Consider the following 15,843-nt stretch of genomic DNA (forward strand, 5'->3'; position numbering starts at 1 on the left):
CAACCAATCTGAAAATTACTGTGTTTAAAAACCAAAGGCATCAACTTCTTTTTAAAAATAATTTGTCTTTTGTGAAAATAGTAAAAGTAGATAAAAAGAGTCTAAAATGACCATGTAAGATTTGTAACTGGATAGCAAATATGCTTTAATACCAGGGAAAATTCAGTATAAATCATGTCAGGAAGATACAAATAGGGTGTAATTGTGCCATTTGATCATACAAAAGATTCTTTGTTAAAACTTCATATGAGAACAGAAGGATCTTTGTTTAATGTAATAAAAAATAAAGTCAAAAGCACAGGAAATAGAGAAACACTTGGACACAACCCTATAAAAGAAGGATGTTGTCTTCTGCCATTAAGACTTAATTTTAGCATTAACAAAAAAGTATAAAAAAACTAATGGGAGAACATTGTTATTTCAGTCACTTTCAGTAGTGTCCAAATCTTGATGACCCCATTTGGGGTTTTCTTGGTAAAGATACCGGAGTGGTTTGTCATTTCCTTCGCCAGCTCATTTGGCAGATGAGAAACTGAGGGAAGCAGGGTTAAGTGATTTGACCAGGGTCACGCTGCTAGTGTCTGAACTCAGAAAGATCCCATCATGAGGAGAAAGACATGGCTCTTTTTGAGTAGGAGAGCCTCTGATTCTTTGATTTAAGACTTGTCTTCTTTCCTGGCTTATTTTTACCAATATCCAGATATTTTAATTTCTTAAAATTAAACTTTTTTCTTCTGGCAATTCAGTTTATTATTTCAATCTGTTATGCCTCGGTAGAGCAGCTTCATTTACCCTGCTGCCTTGAGTACTCTCTCACGCCATTCTCTTTGCGTTTGAGCTCTGGAACTGGAATCCAAGTCAATACTGCTATTGTTACTAGGAAGGGGATGTTAATCAGTTCCCTTAAGGTTTTTTATTCACCATCCTTATGACTTCCCAAACCAAAACATCTCTTCTTGGCCAATCCCAGTCCTTGTCCTCTCCCAATATATGGGTTGTCTTCTGTTAGACTATAAGCTTCTTGAGGGCAGGGATCATCTTTTGTATTTGTATTGCCATCATTTAGCATGGTGCTTGCAACATTAAAAAGAACTCAAAAAAGCAAAGGATAGCAGTCATGATTTCAGACAAGGAAACAGTAAAAACAGATGACCCAAAGAAATAAACAGGGAAACTACATTATGTTTAAAACATCATCGCTAATGAATCAATATCAATACTTGATATATATATATATATATATATATATATATATATATATATATATATATATATATGCACTGAATGGCATAGCATGAAAGTACTTTATATGCCTAGCCATTTCTCTACTGATTCAAGAATATGAATCTTATTCTCAAGTACCATCTTCTCAACCTCCCACATCAGCTATTAACTAGCAGTGATGGAATACACTATTTTTGCCCTTGTGGTCTTTAGTTTCTTAATTAGGACTTCATATTCCCTAGCAATATTTCCTAGGTTTTTATGGCAATATAATTTCACATGAATCAACAAAAATGATAATAGTGGATGTCATGTTTAACTAGACTTGTGAAGGTCTCTATCATATACTAAGTACATGCCCTCAAGAAGACAACAGCCTTCCCTCTGGTGACATGTCAGGTCAACACAAGCCACCTTGATAGCCTTAAACAGCCTCCAACCACCACCATTCCACTTTTCTGACCAGTTCTGGAAGAGCTTTCCTTCGATGACACCCATGGATCCTCATCATTTCACGTAGCACAAATACTTGTTTTCCTTTTGGACGTTTCACCTTCTATGAGGAGAGTCTCAAACCTATTCTGTAGCTCCAAAGGTTTAATGGTCCTTCACTTCCTTCTCTTTCACATTCTTGCACTTTGGATAGCCTCAATTTTCTCCTCTTTCTTAAGTGACTTGCTCAGGGTCACCACAGCTAGTAAATGTCATGTCTGAGGTTGGATTTGAACTCGGGTCCTCCTGACTCCAGAGCCAATGCTCTATCCACTGCACCACCTCGCTGCCCCTAATTTTGACAGTAAAATAGAAGTCTGACCATCTTCTACCTAAGAGAATTCCTTTTTAGATACTTCGTGTTTCCATGCAAATAGACATGTGGGTGAGCAAACTTGACTCCCTTCTAAATGATTGTTATTTCTTTAAAACACACACACACACACACAGACTAAGCTACCTGAAGCTTTTTTTTTAAAGGCAATTGGGGTTAAGTGACTTGCCCAGGGTCACACAGCTTTTAAGTGTCAAGTGTTTGGACTTACTCCAGATTTGAACTCAGGTCCTCTTGACTTCAGGGCTAGTGCTGTAACCACTGTGTCACCAAGCTGCCCCTAACTGAAGCTTTTTGACTATAGGGTTATGAATGTAAGCCATCAGCATTATGCATTTCTATTTTTTATATTCTGTATTCCATTTGATATGAGTACCTCTTCTCCCCAGATTTGGTGCTTTTCTTTGGCTGTGGACTGATTATAAAACAGCCTGTCCACATTGCCTTGATCTGTAATTTCAAAGCAGTTAGAAATGTAGTATTTACTAAGTAGTGATGATGGTTTGATTTGTATATAATGGTGATCATTATTTCAGGAGTGATAATATTCAGTTTTATCACATTTTAGTGGTATAAATGGTTCTGTATCTTCCTCTGCTTTGGATAGCTTGTCAATCAATTTCTCAGTGCTATCACAAATGTATTAGCTCCAGCATGAATGATGTCTTCTATAATCAGTTGGTCCTGCTAGTTGCTCATGTTACCTAATCTTTTGTCCTAAGTAAAATCTAAGATTGAAAAGTCCAGTTAGAAATCATCTGTCCTAGCAATGCAAGGATCTAAGACACATCTGGAAGTCTCATGATGGAAAATGCTAAATGCTAGCCACATCAAGAGTGGATATTCAAACTATGGAGTTTGAATACACATAGGAACACTTTTTTGGTTTTGTTTCCTCTTTCTTGTGGTTCCTTCTGTTGGTTCTAATTCTTCCTTAGAACATGACTAATGTGAAAATGCATGCTGTCTTGAGGAGAGGGAAAATTTAAAACTCAAAAAGCTTTTGAAAGTGAAAATCAACTTTAAAAAAAAATCATCTGTTCTCAGGTCTCTTGGGGAACTATAGATGTGGCAGAACAGCCACCTGCTCTCTCAGGTACCATCTGACACTTATCAGATTGGCCAACATGACAAAACAGGAAAATGATAAATGTTAAGATGTGAGAAAATTGGAACACATAGCATTGTTGGAGTTGTGAAATAATACAACCATTTGAGAGCAATTTGAAAGGGCTATAAAATGTGCATACCCTGTGACCCAATAATACCACATCTAAGGCTGTATCCCAAAGAGATCGTAAAAGTGGAAAAAGGACCCACATGTACAAAAATATTTATAGCAACTCTTTCTGTGATTGCAAAGAATTCAAAATTGAGGGGATGCCCATCAATTGGGGAATGGCTGAACAAGCTGTGGCATATGAATGCAATGGAATATTATTGTGCTATAAGAAATGATGAGTAGGTCTTAGTCAGAAATAGGACCCTCATTTGGTCAGGTAGAATTCACAACCAAATCTTAAGAGAAAAAATAAATATAAAAAGTTAAAAACTCAAAATGGAGTGTTTTTCTCCATATCCTAATGGTCTTGGATTTTCTATTTGATCATAGGCCTAACCTTTTATGAATTTAAAGTGGGTTAAGAGATCCATTACAAAAAGGGTATTAAATAATATTTTATTGAAATACCAATTTCATTACAAAAAAGAAACCAAAACATTTAAAAAACTGCTTCTCCAGAGAATCTGGAACGTAGATGGCATTTTAGATGGATAGTTTTCTTTCTGACTCTTCCTTTTTTGCCTTGAGCTGTCTTGTCTTTCTCCATTCTCTTAAAAACAGAAAGCATGACAAAATGTAATGCCAACACCTAGTTAACTTTGTTAATGATCACATTATATTTGCTCTACAGAGTACATAGATAACAAGTGTTCTTTGAATTGCCTTTCTTGGTCTGTTACTCATTTGATGACATCAGGCTTGTATCTCTCATTAGTAAGAGACCATGATAATTATGGTAATTAATCATGGCATCCTATAGAGACTTTTCCTCTTAGGTCACAGCGTTAAGAGCTTCTGGTTTCAAAGCCATGTAAGCCCTCTTTGAAATGACCTGGTAGAGGCAGCTAGGTGATGCACTGGATAAAACTCGGGCCTTGGAGTCAGGAGGACTTGACTTCAAATCTGGCCTCAGACACTACTTGCTCTGTGACCCTGGGCAAGCCACTTAACCCTGACTGCCTCACCAAAAAGCAAAAAGACAAAACAAAAACAACTTGGTAAAATAAAGAGTTTAAGAAAAATCAACTTTACCTATCCATCTTGAAACATTACTGTTTAAATTACAGCATAGCTTGCTTCAGTGAACTTGTCAGGCTGATCTAAAATTATCAGAAAGATGAAATCACTAGACCGCCATTAACATTATTTCATATATTTGTCTCTATTAGACTGTAAGCTCTTTAGGAAAGGAGACTATCTGTGTACTTAGCACGCAGTAGGTGCTTAGTAAATGTTTACTGATTGACATCCAATACACCAATACAAGTATGGCCCAATTCTCTGTTAAAATGTTCCCAAAAGGCTAAATGCTACTAAGGTAGCAAATATAAACCTATTGGGGTAATTTTTTGTGGTCATGTCCACAGCAATCAGAAACCACATTCTAAAAGCCTTGGTAATGACCAGACAGAATTTCCAGACTCCACCACTAGGAAATTAAGACAATGAATGATAATGTTACCTGATATATTCACACACCCTTAAGGCTAGGTTTTTTCCTTCCTTTCATTCCTTTGTGATTGGTAACAATATTGTTAGGAGAACACCTGTGGGGACAACATTTTGTCTTAGTAAGATGACCATCATTTTTCAGTTATCAGCAATCAAGAAACAAAATTGGAAATACTCAATGTCTGTATTTCAATTGTCCTAAGTTCTATTCAATTAGTAAATGAATTATACATTTTTACTGATGAGCCCACTTTCTCCTTTGCTCAGTTTTCTTAGGATTGAATAAGGTATTAACCGCAAAGAACCTGGATGTTCAGAAAGGCCATTTTTCATTCACCTGTTCAGAGCAGTTGAACATTTTGCCGATCATCATCACATCTTAAATGTCCCTTACTTTTTTCCCATGTAACATAGGTATAGTGCATAATCTACAAAAAGCCTATTTCCCTAATGTTGATTGTTGGGGGTGGGCTCCCATGATGTGTGTGATAGATCCATGCTTTGAATGATGTCAAAATCAAGCTACATTACTACTATGAAAATACTTACTTAGAATGTTGAAAACTGGCCTGATATATGTCCATCTTTGGTCTTCCTAAAAATATAAGTTCAGAAAAGCCAGTCATCGCTTTTTGTACACCTACACACTCACAATTCCTCCTCCTCCCTTGCACAAATACACAAAACTAACCTGTTCTGGACAGTTAACATATCAAAATACCAATCTTTTGTTTGAAAACGTTTTGGGGGGTGGGATGGGGGGAAAGGAAGGTGCCATAGAGAAGGAACAAACTGTAAAATACCAGGGGCCAGGAGGACAGCAAATATGCAACAGATTTATGTGTTCATTTAATGTGACATCTAACTTAAGGCATGAAAATTTAACAGATTTTCAGAATCTTATTTGGAATAGACACCACAATTCTTTCAAGTTTTGTTTTGCTGGAAAGGGCAATATTCAACTATAGAGTATATAAAAATAGCAGACTGTTACAGGTCTCATTGTCACCACTAATAGATCTTTAGTGATGGAAGCAAAACCTGTCTTATTATAGCCACATTATTACATTATGAACACAAATTCCAAATGTGCTCATGATTATTTAGAATATGGCATTTCATTAAGGAATGATGGAATAATGGATTCCATCAAGGTTTAGTATAATCAATATCGACTTTGATCATTGTCAAAATGAGGTTACAATATCATGTACAAATAAAACCCCCCACTAATCAGAAAAATTTTTATCACAGGAAAATAATCATCTACCTACTGTAGATCTCCCATTCAAACAGGTTTCCAGGTCCCTGAAAGGCCACATTTCCTAAAGAAAAAAAAAATCTATATTTATGGATCATTTCAGTAGCAAAATGGTAACAAAAATAAGTCAAACGTACCTTTTAAAATGGCTTGTATCAATAGAAATACCAGGTTGAACATGCACAATAAGCATGAAACCAACGATGCCAGGTACTGAGTTTCTATAGCACTGTCTTCTGAACAGCCCAACAATAATATTGCTGGGTGCAGATACCATACAGTGCAGTCTTTATGTGAAAGACATGGACACACAAGAATATTAAACCTACATAGTTAAAGATTTAATATAATCCTATGCCGCCACCCCCCCCCCCAAATATGATATGGTAGGAACCTCTTTTAAGAGCTCCATCTCCTTTTCCCTAGTTATTTCCTGAAACCCAGGAGTTTTTCCAGGGGCCATCTTAGGGGATCAAACTGTTTGCCCAGACTGGCTGATTAAGGTTTTTAATCAGTGATGTGATAAAAAGGCAAAAAATACATGAAACAAAACTGTTAGGACAGATAAGCACACCAATAAGCTTTGAACAGTAGGCCAAATCTAATATGGATAAGTGTAAAATCAAACTTGAAATGGAGAAAAAAAACAAAAACAAAAATAATTCAATACAAGACAGGAAGTATAAGAATACAGACCTGAGTTTTTAATAGGCTGTATTGGGATGTCTTAAACCCAGGACTAAGGGCAGCAACAATCTTTCCATATTCACAACCCTGGTCCAAACCAACTTCTTGTTGACCACAAGGCATATCCTGAATTCCCTTTGGCAGACAAGCTAAAAGAGCAAATATAAATTGTAAAGGAGTAGAGGCCAAAAAAAGGTCCAAATATTCAGGACATTTTGTGGACATATGGTGTGTTAGCTCTGTCAGAATTCATTTTAGTTCATGTTTCTATCACTCAGCAGTTGAACAAAAGAATTCATCATATGAACTATAATCGGATTAATGCAAAGACTGTAATGATTAAGCTTACCTAGAAACAACATCCAAAGAAACCAGCAAACTGGCGTCATCTAAAAGAAAAATCTGTGTTAGCACAGTAAACACATTATTTGAGACAAGGTATTGCTTTAGATCTAAATCTGTCTTGTAGTTTTATCCCCACAGACCTGGTAAATAGATTAGTGGGTAAAGCGATAACTACACATTTGCTGTCTGAGGCGTTTCCAACAATAAGGACCTATGGAAAAGGACCCATCGGGATAGACCTCAAAATGAGATGACCAAAAGAAAGAAAACTGTTTGGTCTTCAAAATTAAAAAAAGGTAAGAGGTTTAAAACTTACCTATCCTTAAGACAATTTACTATTGTTCAGAAATATATTAGGGATCTTTGACAGACCAAGGTTATGCATCAAAAGCTGAAAAATCTTACAACATGACAACTCTACCACATTCTACTTACTATACAATAAAGACTAGAAATTTCATACCTGAAAAATTCTCTCAGTTTTAATCACTACGTTCCTCAAATGCAAATTCCTAAGCAGGGGGAAAAAGATGGAGGTGAGGTAAAGTATTTCAACTTTCAAGGTATGTATGAACAGTGCTTTCCCACCCAATTTTATTCTTAATTTCCAGTTTGACTGTTTTCTAGTTTTACAGCTTTTTATATTTTCCATTTCATTCTTATTCTTAATCCAGAACACCAAGGTGCTCTAAACTTCCAGTCTATTTCAAGATGGTCATTAACACTTTTAGATCATTAACTGTCCCTTCTTGTATGTATCACAACTCATACAAAACCATGGGTTGTGGGTTGCAAAAGAGGGTTTGCTCTTTGCACTTGTCTTTGAGACTTTGTCTACAATTCAAAACAAAGCTAAACAAAGTGCAGTGATACTCACAAACAGGACACACCATTTAACAACTAGAAACTGAGCATTTTTTTACACTGACTCAGTTCTTCCCAATATGTTCTTCAGCTTGTTGTAGTAAAAAAAATCAGTGAATTATACCATAATGAGATATTGAATATAAATAATACAATATGTAAATATAGCCAGGACATGGCAAACAGAGAGTTCTGACTCCCAGGTCAGCTCCAGTTCTCTACACCAAGCTGCCTCTCAGTACCTATACTTTCTCATGTCTGTTTATTTGATTCCATACCATGAAAATGTGAGAATAATTAGGTATAATGCCCCAAAAGTAGGAAACAGGTTTCTAAGAAATAGCTGCCAACCCTGGGCCACCATTTCAGTGCTCCTGTGCAAAATATATGCACTATTCAAGTGAGTTGTTCCGGCTCTTTCTATCCTCAATCCTAGAAATGTACAAATTTCTGGCATTGTTTTTTATCTATATTTCACTGAGCATAATAAATCCAAATAATCTATTACTGCTTACCATTTTTCCCCCTTTGTCCACGGATTTTTTTTCCACTGGGCAAAATCCGTTTCATCTTTCTTACAATTATTTTCTTGAGTGTCACTGCTACTCTTTAATCTTTGTCTTCACCTTCTCGGGGAATTCAGTACTTATTATGAAACAACTGTTCTCCTATACGAAAAAATATTAAGCAACAACTAAAGCTAGACTGTTTTAAAGTAGATAATTAAAACAGAACTTTTAGAAAAAAGGAAACAATGAAAAGCCTTGGATGCCCAAAAAGCCTTTTAAAAATCTACATTTTGGGTGTACCTAGGTGGCACAGTGGATAGAACACTGGCCCTGGAATGAGGAGGACCTGAGTTCAAATCCGGTCTCAGACACAACATTTATTAGCTGTGTGACCCTGGGCAAGTCACTTAACCCCAACTGCCTCACCAAAAATAATAATAATAATAATTCTTTTTTTTTTTTTTGGCTAAAGCCTACAACAGAATATGCCTAAATCATATTTACTCACCACCAATTTAACATCACATTCATCTGGATCATCCAACTGGTCTTCCACACTGAAAATATTAAAAACAAAAAACACACACCTAAGTTACTTAAGCATTACACATTTCTATTCTCCTCCTTTGTTAAAAAAAAAGGGTTTTTAAATTGCTAAACATTTTGAAAAATAGGTAGGACAAAAGGAATATGCACAATGCAAGTACATGAGGGCAAGATCCAGAAATGACTAATATAAAAAAGCATACAGGAGGAGGAAATCAATATACATATAATAAAGGCCTATAAAAATATGTCAGGGCAGCTAGGTGGCACAATGGATAGAGCACTGGTCCTGAAGTCAGGAGGACCTGAGTTCAAATCCAGCCTCAGACCAAACACTTGACACTTACTAGCTGTGTGACCCTGGGCAAGTCACTTAACCCCAATTGCCTAAAGATTTAAAACAAAACAAAAAAAAACACGTCAACTTACTTGGGTTCTTCTATAGGAGAAATAGATCCATCATCATCTAAATATCTGTATTTCCGTACACCAAAGTCTTCTTTTTCTAAATCTTCACCAACATCCAGATGTTTCAAAGCTTCTCTGAGGTGGGATTCATATTTCTGTTCCTTAATATAGTTGAAAAACCCTCTTGCAACTGCTTGCTATATAAAGAAATTATAGAAACCCTTAACAGATGTCTTATGGAATATCATGTCTTAGAACTGATAATCTTCAAGAAGCCTGAGAATTATTATATTCCTATTACATTTCTGACTACTCTCAAAAATACTCTACATACATTCTTGTTACTTAATCTTCACCATAATCCTTTGAGGTTAAATTTAAATGACTTGCCCAGGGTCACAGTGACTGAAACCCAGGTCTTACTACACACAAATCCTTTTTGTTGCTATATTCTAATCAGTTATTAGAATAATGCATCCTCTGCCATTTAACCTTTATTAATGTTCTCCTGTTAAAGAGAACAAGGGTTTTTTCCTGTCTTGTTTTTCTCTTCCCAGTACCTTAAACAGTAGCACTTGGTGGCAAAGCAGATGTAGTGCCAGGCCTGAAGTCAGGAAGACTCTTCTTAAATTCAAGCCTGGCCCCTGACACTTACTAGCTGTATGATCCCAGGCAAGTCACCTAATCCTTCCATTTTTGCATCAGGTTCCTACTCTGTAAAATGAGATGAAGAAAATGGCAAACCACTCTAGCAATCTTTGCCAAGAAAAACCCAAATAATCTGAGTCATATATAGCTGGACTAAAAAACAAAATACTTAAAGAACACTATGTAAATGTCAGATAATCTGCCAAAATAAGGAATAAGAGATCATAATGAAGTAAAAAATTCAAACTTATTTTCCACTCAACAAGTGTGGAACACACAGGTACAACACTACATAACATGTATAAGAACTTTTCAAAATCTGCCTCACCTCATAGCCTAAAATTTTCTTCCAAAGTAATGGTTTCTTTCCATTCTCTGATTCTACCAAAGGGAACTGTAAACCTTTATCTTTGAACAGGTCCTTTTTTTTAAGTACAGTGCCTAAAGACGGCTGTTTTTTAAAGCTTCCTTTTGGCCTTCCTCTTGGCCTTCCAGTTGGCTTGTATTTTCTCCTTCTCTTCTTTTTCTTCCAATTTCCAAAAACAACTTGCAAATTAAATGGTTCTAGTTCTGAAGAGGAGTCGCTTGAGTTATCTTGCAACTGAGTGTTTGCAGGTGACCGTATCATATTCAAGGTAGATATGTTTCTTGGTTTTCGATTGGGTGGGGGGGGATCACACTGAGTTTTGAATAAACTGCTGCTAGAATCCGAGTCATCACTGTAACAGAAAAAAAACAGACTTCACTAAATTTGCTGTTTATTACATTAGCTAAGGATATGATCCTTTCTAACCACAGCATTCCAGAAGTCAAACAATTAAACTACTGTACTTTCTATTCACTAAAGGCTTTGGAGCATTCATTGTAATATACATGTGGTCCAAGCTCCTTGCCAAGTGCAATTGTTACACGATAAAAATATGCACACATAAAAATTACTAACTGTCCAGGCTACTCATAATTCTAGTAACTACCTTTCCTTCCTTTTATCTCAGAAACCATCACCTAACTTTTGTACCTGACTATACACACACACACACACACACACACATATTTTAAAAAAATCAAGAAGCCAGATACTACCTCAAAGGAACTATGAATAGAAAACTAGAAAAACATTTGGTTCTTATAGAAAGGGACAGGTTAAGGGGCAGCTAGGTGGAGCAGTGGATAGAGCACCAGCCCTGAATTCAAATCAAGCCTCAAACCACTTACTAGCTGTATGACCCTGGGCAAGTCACTTAACCTCAAATGCCCCCCCCCCCGCCCCGGCATAGATTTCATTTTCAAAAGGAAACTAAATAAATTTGAAACCTATTGGGCAGCTAGGTTATGTTGCACATCGTACAGAGTTCCAGGCCTGGAGTCAGAATGACTCAATCCTGTTCAAACACTAGCTGTGTAACCCCAGGTAGCTCACTAAACCCTATTTGCCTCAGTTTCCTCATCTGTAAAGTGAACTGGAGAAGTAAATGGTGAACCATTTCAGTATCTCTCCCAAGGAAACCCCAAATGGATACCACAGAACTATGTGAAACCTATTGAAATTTCTTTAAGATCTTCCCAGCAATACATCCAATTCCATTAGAGTGGAGACAGACATTTCCCTCAATTATCAAATCTGTGTTCACTTAATATGTTCAAATCCTTATTTTAATCCCCATATTCTGTAAATCTCCTACCATGTCTTCAGTGACTAATAGCTTTTATGAAAATGGAGACTCACGTTTCATCATTTACCAATGAACCGGATGAAGCCAAAGAGGTTTCCTTCTTCAAACCACTTTTCGAATTCTGAGTTTCATCCATTACTCTTGGGTTTAAATGTTTATCTTTAATATCTAAAAGAAAAAAGATTTCCCCAATGTTTATATGCCTTCCATCCAATTCAGTTTTTAGATCCTGGTTTTTCAGGGTGGTATGGGTATTGCAATTTCTGGTCAATCCCTAACCCTTGTTTCAATCAGTCACTATTTGGCCTGTGACAAGCATAACCCTATTACAGCCAATGATGCATGGTATCCTAAACCTCAGTATAAGTTTAGTCAGCAATTTCTTAGTCACAGTGGGTGGCATCTATTCTTTTATATGGAAAAACGCTCCTACCCACTCAGAGAACACATCTACCATGACCAGGAGATATCTTCACCCCTTTCCAGGTGGTAGTTCTACATAGTAGAAACCCCACAGTAGACATTTTTCTCCTTGTTTAGCCTAAACCCAATTTCCTGGGTTGTACTGCATGCATGTGACATTGTTGACATTTCTTTTGCTACCTGGTTTACTCCCAGAACTTCTCAATCCCTTTTATTTCAGTTACCACCACCATTATACTCTGTAGAACCAATTAAAATAGGCTTATGAATTTAGAGCTTAAGGGAAGAACTCCAAAAACCTCCTTTTATAGGTAAAGAAACTGAGGCCCAAAGAAAGGTCAATGAACTTACTCAAGGTCACATAGAACTTGAATCTCATGCTCTTTCTATTATATTCTTTTAGTTAAGAAGTAGTATTGGGGGGAAAGGGGCAGCAATATACATGATATCACTAAACCCAGCTTTCCAATTAAAATTTCAATTTTTAAATTCCTTCTGATGGGGTGCGTGTAGTTGGAATACAATTCTAGATCATATTTCTCACCAGCCTCAAAACACTATCCCTGACAGGTTTTTTTCCCAAACCCAAAGACCCTATCTCTAGCAATAAGTCATGAGTGGGCCCAGTGAGGCCAAACCATCTCACTATCTCTCCCTGCTACAAGAACAAGCTGACCTCTACAGAATTCTCCTTGTGTGTATGAAGGAGACTTATCTTGTACCAACAATTATCATGTTCTGATTCCCAGTTATTGTGGATTCAAAGGTTAAGTTATAGACATCAAACTCCAGAAACTATCTTGTCACAGACCAAAAACACACCCCTTAGGAACCCCCCTCCCCAGTTCCCAGTAGTGAATGATGCCTCTCACCTAGGCTGTACTTTATCACCTAATTAGCATACTTGGCACATAATCCACTACTTTTCCTACATAAGCTTTAGCATCATTCCTGTGAGGTTGCAGAGTATGGAGCTCTGCCCACCAACTTAAAGAATGCTTGAATTCATGAATTCTTTCCAGACAACTCTGCCCTGTACCTCATATTTTGGGGTCTCTACACCCCTAATCCCCATCACTTCTAGTTTATTGGAAAAAAAAACCTCTCATAGTAAGACATAGTCCTAAATTATCCACTTGCTTGGGTTCAGTTGATATTATGCCCATCTTAAAGTGGGTCTTTCCCTTTTCTCCTTCCAGCTGCACACTATCACCATCATGCTCTCACAACTCTTCAGTACCCTCTGACTGGAAGAGAATGGAGCAAAGAACTCCCTCTAAGATTCCATTTAAAAAGAGCTCAGTTAACTCTTTTCTCACCAATTGCAAGAGTCCACCACGCTCCCCATGCATGGTACCTTACCCTTTTCAGCTTTCTTTTGTGTTTTCCTCCCCCGGTTAGAGAATGCCTTGTTATTTGTATCCCTACTGTTTAGTACAGAGCCTGGCACATAGCAGGAGCTTAATTAGAACAGGTAATGTTTTTCCATTATTATTCAGAAATATACATCAAATAATTATACTAAAATCCTGCTACTTGAATTCCAAATACCTTTTCCTCTCTACCCCTCCCTCTCCAATGAAATTCTTCAGAAAGGTGCTAACTGACTGTACTTAGCAGATTCTTTGGCAGTTTTGGGCTAGCCTAATTTTGACTCAGAGAATTTCCCTAAGCTTCCTAGTTTTTTATCTAATTTTAGAGACCATTTCACTCCACCTTTATTGTCTCCCTTTTTACGATAAAATGAGGGGTGCGGGAGGGACACACAGCTAGGGGGGCGCAGTGTTTGGTGCCGGATCTGAGATGAGGAAGACACGTTCCTGAGTTCAAATCAGACCTGACATCCTGCCTGACTGGATAAATCACTTAGCCCTGTTTGCCTCAGTTTCCTCACCTGTATATGAGCTGGAGAAGGAAACGGCAAACCACTCCAGTAATTTTGCCAAGAAAACACCACATGGGGTCACAAAGAGTCAGACAGGACTAAAAAACGACTTAACAATGATAAAACATGCTGTGGTATAGAAGGCTCATTACATGCTGGCCCAGATGAGGTTGGGAGCTAGACCCAAAAAGTATAAAAACCCTGGACTTTCCCACAAGGCCAAATCTCTGGCGTTCCCCTGAGGCTATAATGCCATCAACTGGCCTTGCATTGTGGCTATCCCTAAATCTCCCAATTCTGTTGCCTTTAACCTAGCCTAGCCCTCCACTGTCTTACCTCCTTGTGGCCACTGGCCATTTCCCACCCTTAAACTTAGCTAGGCTCCACTGTCCAGGCCCCAGGAGTTCTGTTCACCCCAGGTTACTGCCCACTCCCATCCAGATGTTCCTTAGACCCCTCCTCCCATCACCCCAAACTACTTGGTCACTCCTAGATCCCCTTCCACAATCTTTCTGTATATAAGGTCCATCTTGTCTCCATTAAGGTGCTCAGATTCTTACAATCCAGCCAACGGCTCACTAATGGTCAGGTTTCTTAAGAGTCTGCCCAATATGACGGATGTTCTAATAAATCTTGTCTTTGGCTGAAAGAAGCTTGAGTCGAATTCTCAAAGCCCCAGCCCACCTTCCCAGAGTAACTACACAACAACCATTTCCTGCCTCCATGCCTTACACAGGAGATCCCCATCCCCTTCATCGCGGCCTCTCAGAACGCCATCTTCCTTCAAGCTCACAGACCAAGTGACGTCATCTTAAGCCTTCTGAACCCCAAGTATCAGGTTTCTCCAATCCTCACGTAAAACTTATCCATACCGCACAGCATCTCACACAGTAGCCACCTCATAATTTTTAATGGCATTTAAGCTTTTTTCAGTTGTCATTAGGCAAGCAATTCCACAAATCATCTAGCCTTTAAAAAAAAGATGAGACCCACGCGCTCACCCATTGTTGTCACAACCTCGGGTTCCCAAAGCGCCTTTCGTCAAAAAATAAAATAAATAAGTAAAACCCCTTCCGTAGCCCCACCCATCCCGATGGCTTGCGGAGTCGGGGGAGGGAGGTTGAATCTGCTCTCGGCCCCTGCGAAGGGGGAAGGCCACACACATGTGGCTTTGCCCTCTTCGAGCCTGCTTCCTGCTTATAAATGCCCTCTAACTTCCTATGATTCTGCCAAGGTTTCTTTAATCACATCCATTGAGATCGAAATATCGATCTGCCACGGGTGAAGAAAAAACATTACCGACTCCCACTTCATGGGATTGTTTCACCAGGCCCATAACCCAGCCGGCGTTCTTGGGCCTCCGACATTCGCGGAGGAGCCGTCCCAGCTCGTGCCCCAACGACGCGAGGCCCAGTGGAGGCCGCATGGCGTGGCCCCATCCTGCCCCGCAATCCGAGGTGTGGCCACCGGGCCAAGCCTCCACCTAAGAGCAGAAGCCCAGTGAGAGGACGGCCCGAGGCAGGGAGGAGGATGGGGGGTGGGGAGGGATACAGCAACTCACCATGCGCGCCCTTCCACCGCAGAGAGGAGCCTGAATGGGAAGGCTTACGAGGCTTAAAAAGAACGCTGGGAGCTCACCGCCCGACTAAGAAGGGCAGAGAAATCTCGCGAGACCAATTGGCGGCCGGCCGAGAAGACGCGGAGGAGAGCGTTGGGAGGAGCGGGAATGGGAAAGAAGTCGTGCCCCGCCCTCGAGCGCCATCTTGGGCGGTGGAGGCGGAGCTTGGAGTAGGAAAGGGCGGAGCCACAG

General features: G+C 38.7%; 1 protein-coding gene and 8 non-coding genes across 17 annotated transcripts; all 9 read right to left on the reverse strand.

Moving 5' to 3' along the window:
- Positions 1-115: 115 nt before the first annotated feature.
- On the reverse strand, positions 116-15,726 carry TAF1D (TATA-box binding protein associated factor, RNA polymerase I subunit D). Of its 9 annotated transcripts, none has more exons than XM_078147141.1 (14): positions 15,595-15,726; positions 11,779-11,893; positions 10,381-10,771; positions 9,426-9,601; positions 8,959-9,007; positions 8,457-8,609; positions 7,541-7,589; positions 7,082-7,121; positions 6,742-6,881; positions 6,059-6,109; positions 5,334-5,379; positions 4,795-4,879; positions 4,365-4,432; positions 116-2,008 (listed from the first exon to the last, which is right to left on the reverse strand). In XM_078147141.1, exons 2-6 carry the CDS (start codon positions 11,859-11,861, stop codon positions 8,544-8,546), a joined length of 765 nt encoding a protein of 254 aa, XP_078003267.1. In that variant the 5' UTR covers positions 11,862-11,893; positions 15,595-15,726; the 3' UTR covers positions 116-2,008; positions 4,365-4,432; positions 4,795-4,879; positions 5,334-5,379; positions 6,059-6,109; positions 6,742-6,881; positions 7,082-7,121; positions 7,541-7,589; positions 8,457-8,543. The 9 variants fall into 9 exon arrangements, with proteins under 9 accessions (XP_078003267.1, XP_078003272.1, XP_020856205.1 ...); XM_021000546.2 differs by lacking the exon at positions 116-2,008 and adding an exon at positions 3,715-3,882; XM_021000547.2 differs by lacking the exon at positions 116-2,008 and adding an exon at positions 3,715-3,882 and having other exon boundaries at positions 6,055-6,109.
- On the reverse strand, positions 4,030-4,166 carry LOC144454666 (small nucleolar RNA SNORA25). Its single transcript, XR_013483176.1, has one exon. It is a non-coding gene; the product is annotated as a small nucleolar RNA SNORA25 (small nucleolar RNA).
- Positions 4,620-4,738, reverse strand: LOC144454670 (small nucleolar RNA SNORA32). The gene has a single exon (XR_013483180.1). It is a non-coding gene; the product is annotated as a small nucleolar RNA SNORA32 (small nucleolar RNA).
- Positions 5,092-5,164, reverse strand: LOC144454664 (small nucleolar RNA Z40). Its single transcript, XR_013483174.1, has one exon. It is a non-coding gene; the product is annotated as a small nucleolar RNA Z40 (small nucleolar RNA).
- On the reverse strand, positions 5,770-5,900 carry LOC144454668 (small nucleolar RNA SNORA1). The gene has a single exon (XR_013483178.1). It is a non-coding gene; the product is annotated as a small nucleolar RNA SNORA1 (small nucleolar RNA).
- Positions 6,194-6,330, reverse strand: LOC144454665 (small nucleolar RNA SNORA8). Its single transcript, XR_013483175.1, has one exon. It is a non-coding gene; the product is annotated as a small nucleolar RNA SNORA8 (small nucleolar RNA).
- LOC144454697 (small nucleolar RNA SNORD5) lies at positions 6,970-7,040 on the reverse strand. The gene has a single exon (XR_013483206.1). It is a non-coding gene; the product is annotated as a small nucleolar RNA SNORD5 (small nucleolar RNA).
- On the reverse strand, positions 7,189-7,322 carry LOC144454672 (small nucleolar RNA SNORA18). The gene has a single exon (XR_013483182.1). It is a non-coding gene; the product is annotated as a small nucleolar RNA SNORA18 (small nucleolar RNA).
- Positions 7,816-7,943, reverse strand: LOC144454679 (small nucleolar RNA SNORA40). The gene has a single exon (XR_013483189.1). It is a non-coding gene; the product is annotated as a small nucleolar RNA SNORA40 (small nucleolar RNA).
- Positions 15,727-15,843: the final 117 nt, after the last annotated feature.

Source organism: Phascolarctos cinereus, unplaced genomic scaffold, assembly GCF_003287225.1.
Source record: "Phascolarctos cinereus isolate Bilbo 61053 unplaced genomic scaffold, phaCin_HiC Scaffold_726;HRSCAF=1367, whole genome shotgun sequence".
In the NCBI taxonomy this organism is placed as follows: Eukaryota; Metazoa; Chordata; class Mammalia; order Diprotodontia; family Phascolarctidae; genus Phascolarctos; species Phascolarctos cinereus.

Excerpts from the sequence above, each read along its gene's own strand:
- TAF1D (XM_078147146.1), bottom strand. The coding sequence starts at position 11,861 with ATGGATGAAACTCAGAATTCGAAAAGTGGTTTGAAGAAGGAAACCTCT. Across the intron at positions 10,772-11,778 it reads TCATTGGTAAATGATGAAAC|TGATGACTCGGATTCTAGCA; the intron begins GTGAGTCTCCAT and ends TTTCTGTTACAG. Across the intron at positions 8,610-8,958 it reads AATGTGATGTTAAATTGGTG|GAGAACAGTTGTTTCATAAT; the intron begins GTGAGTAAATAT and ends TTTTTCGTATAG.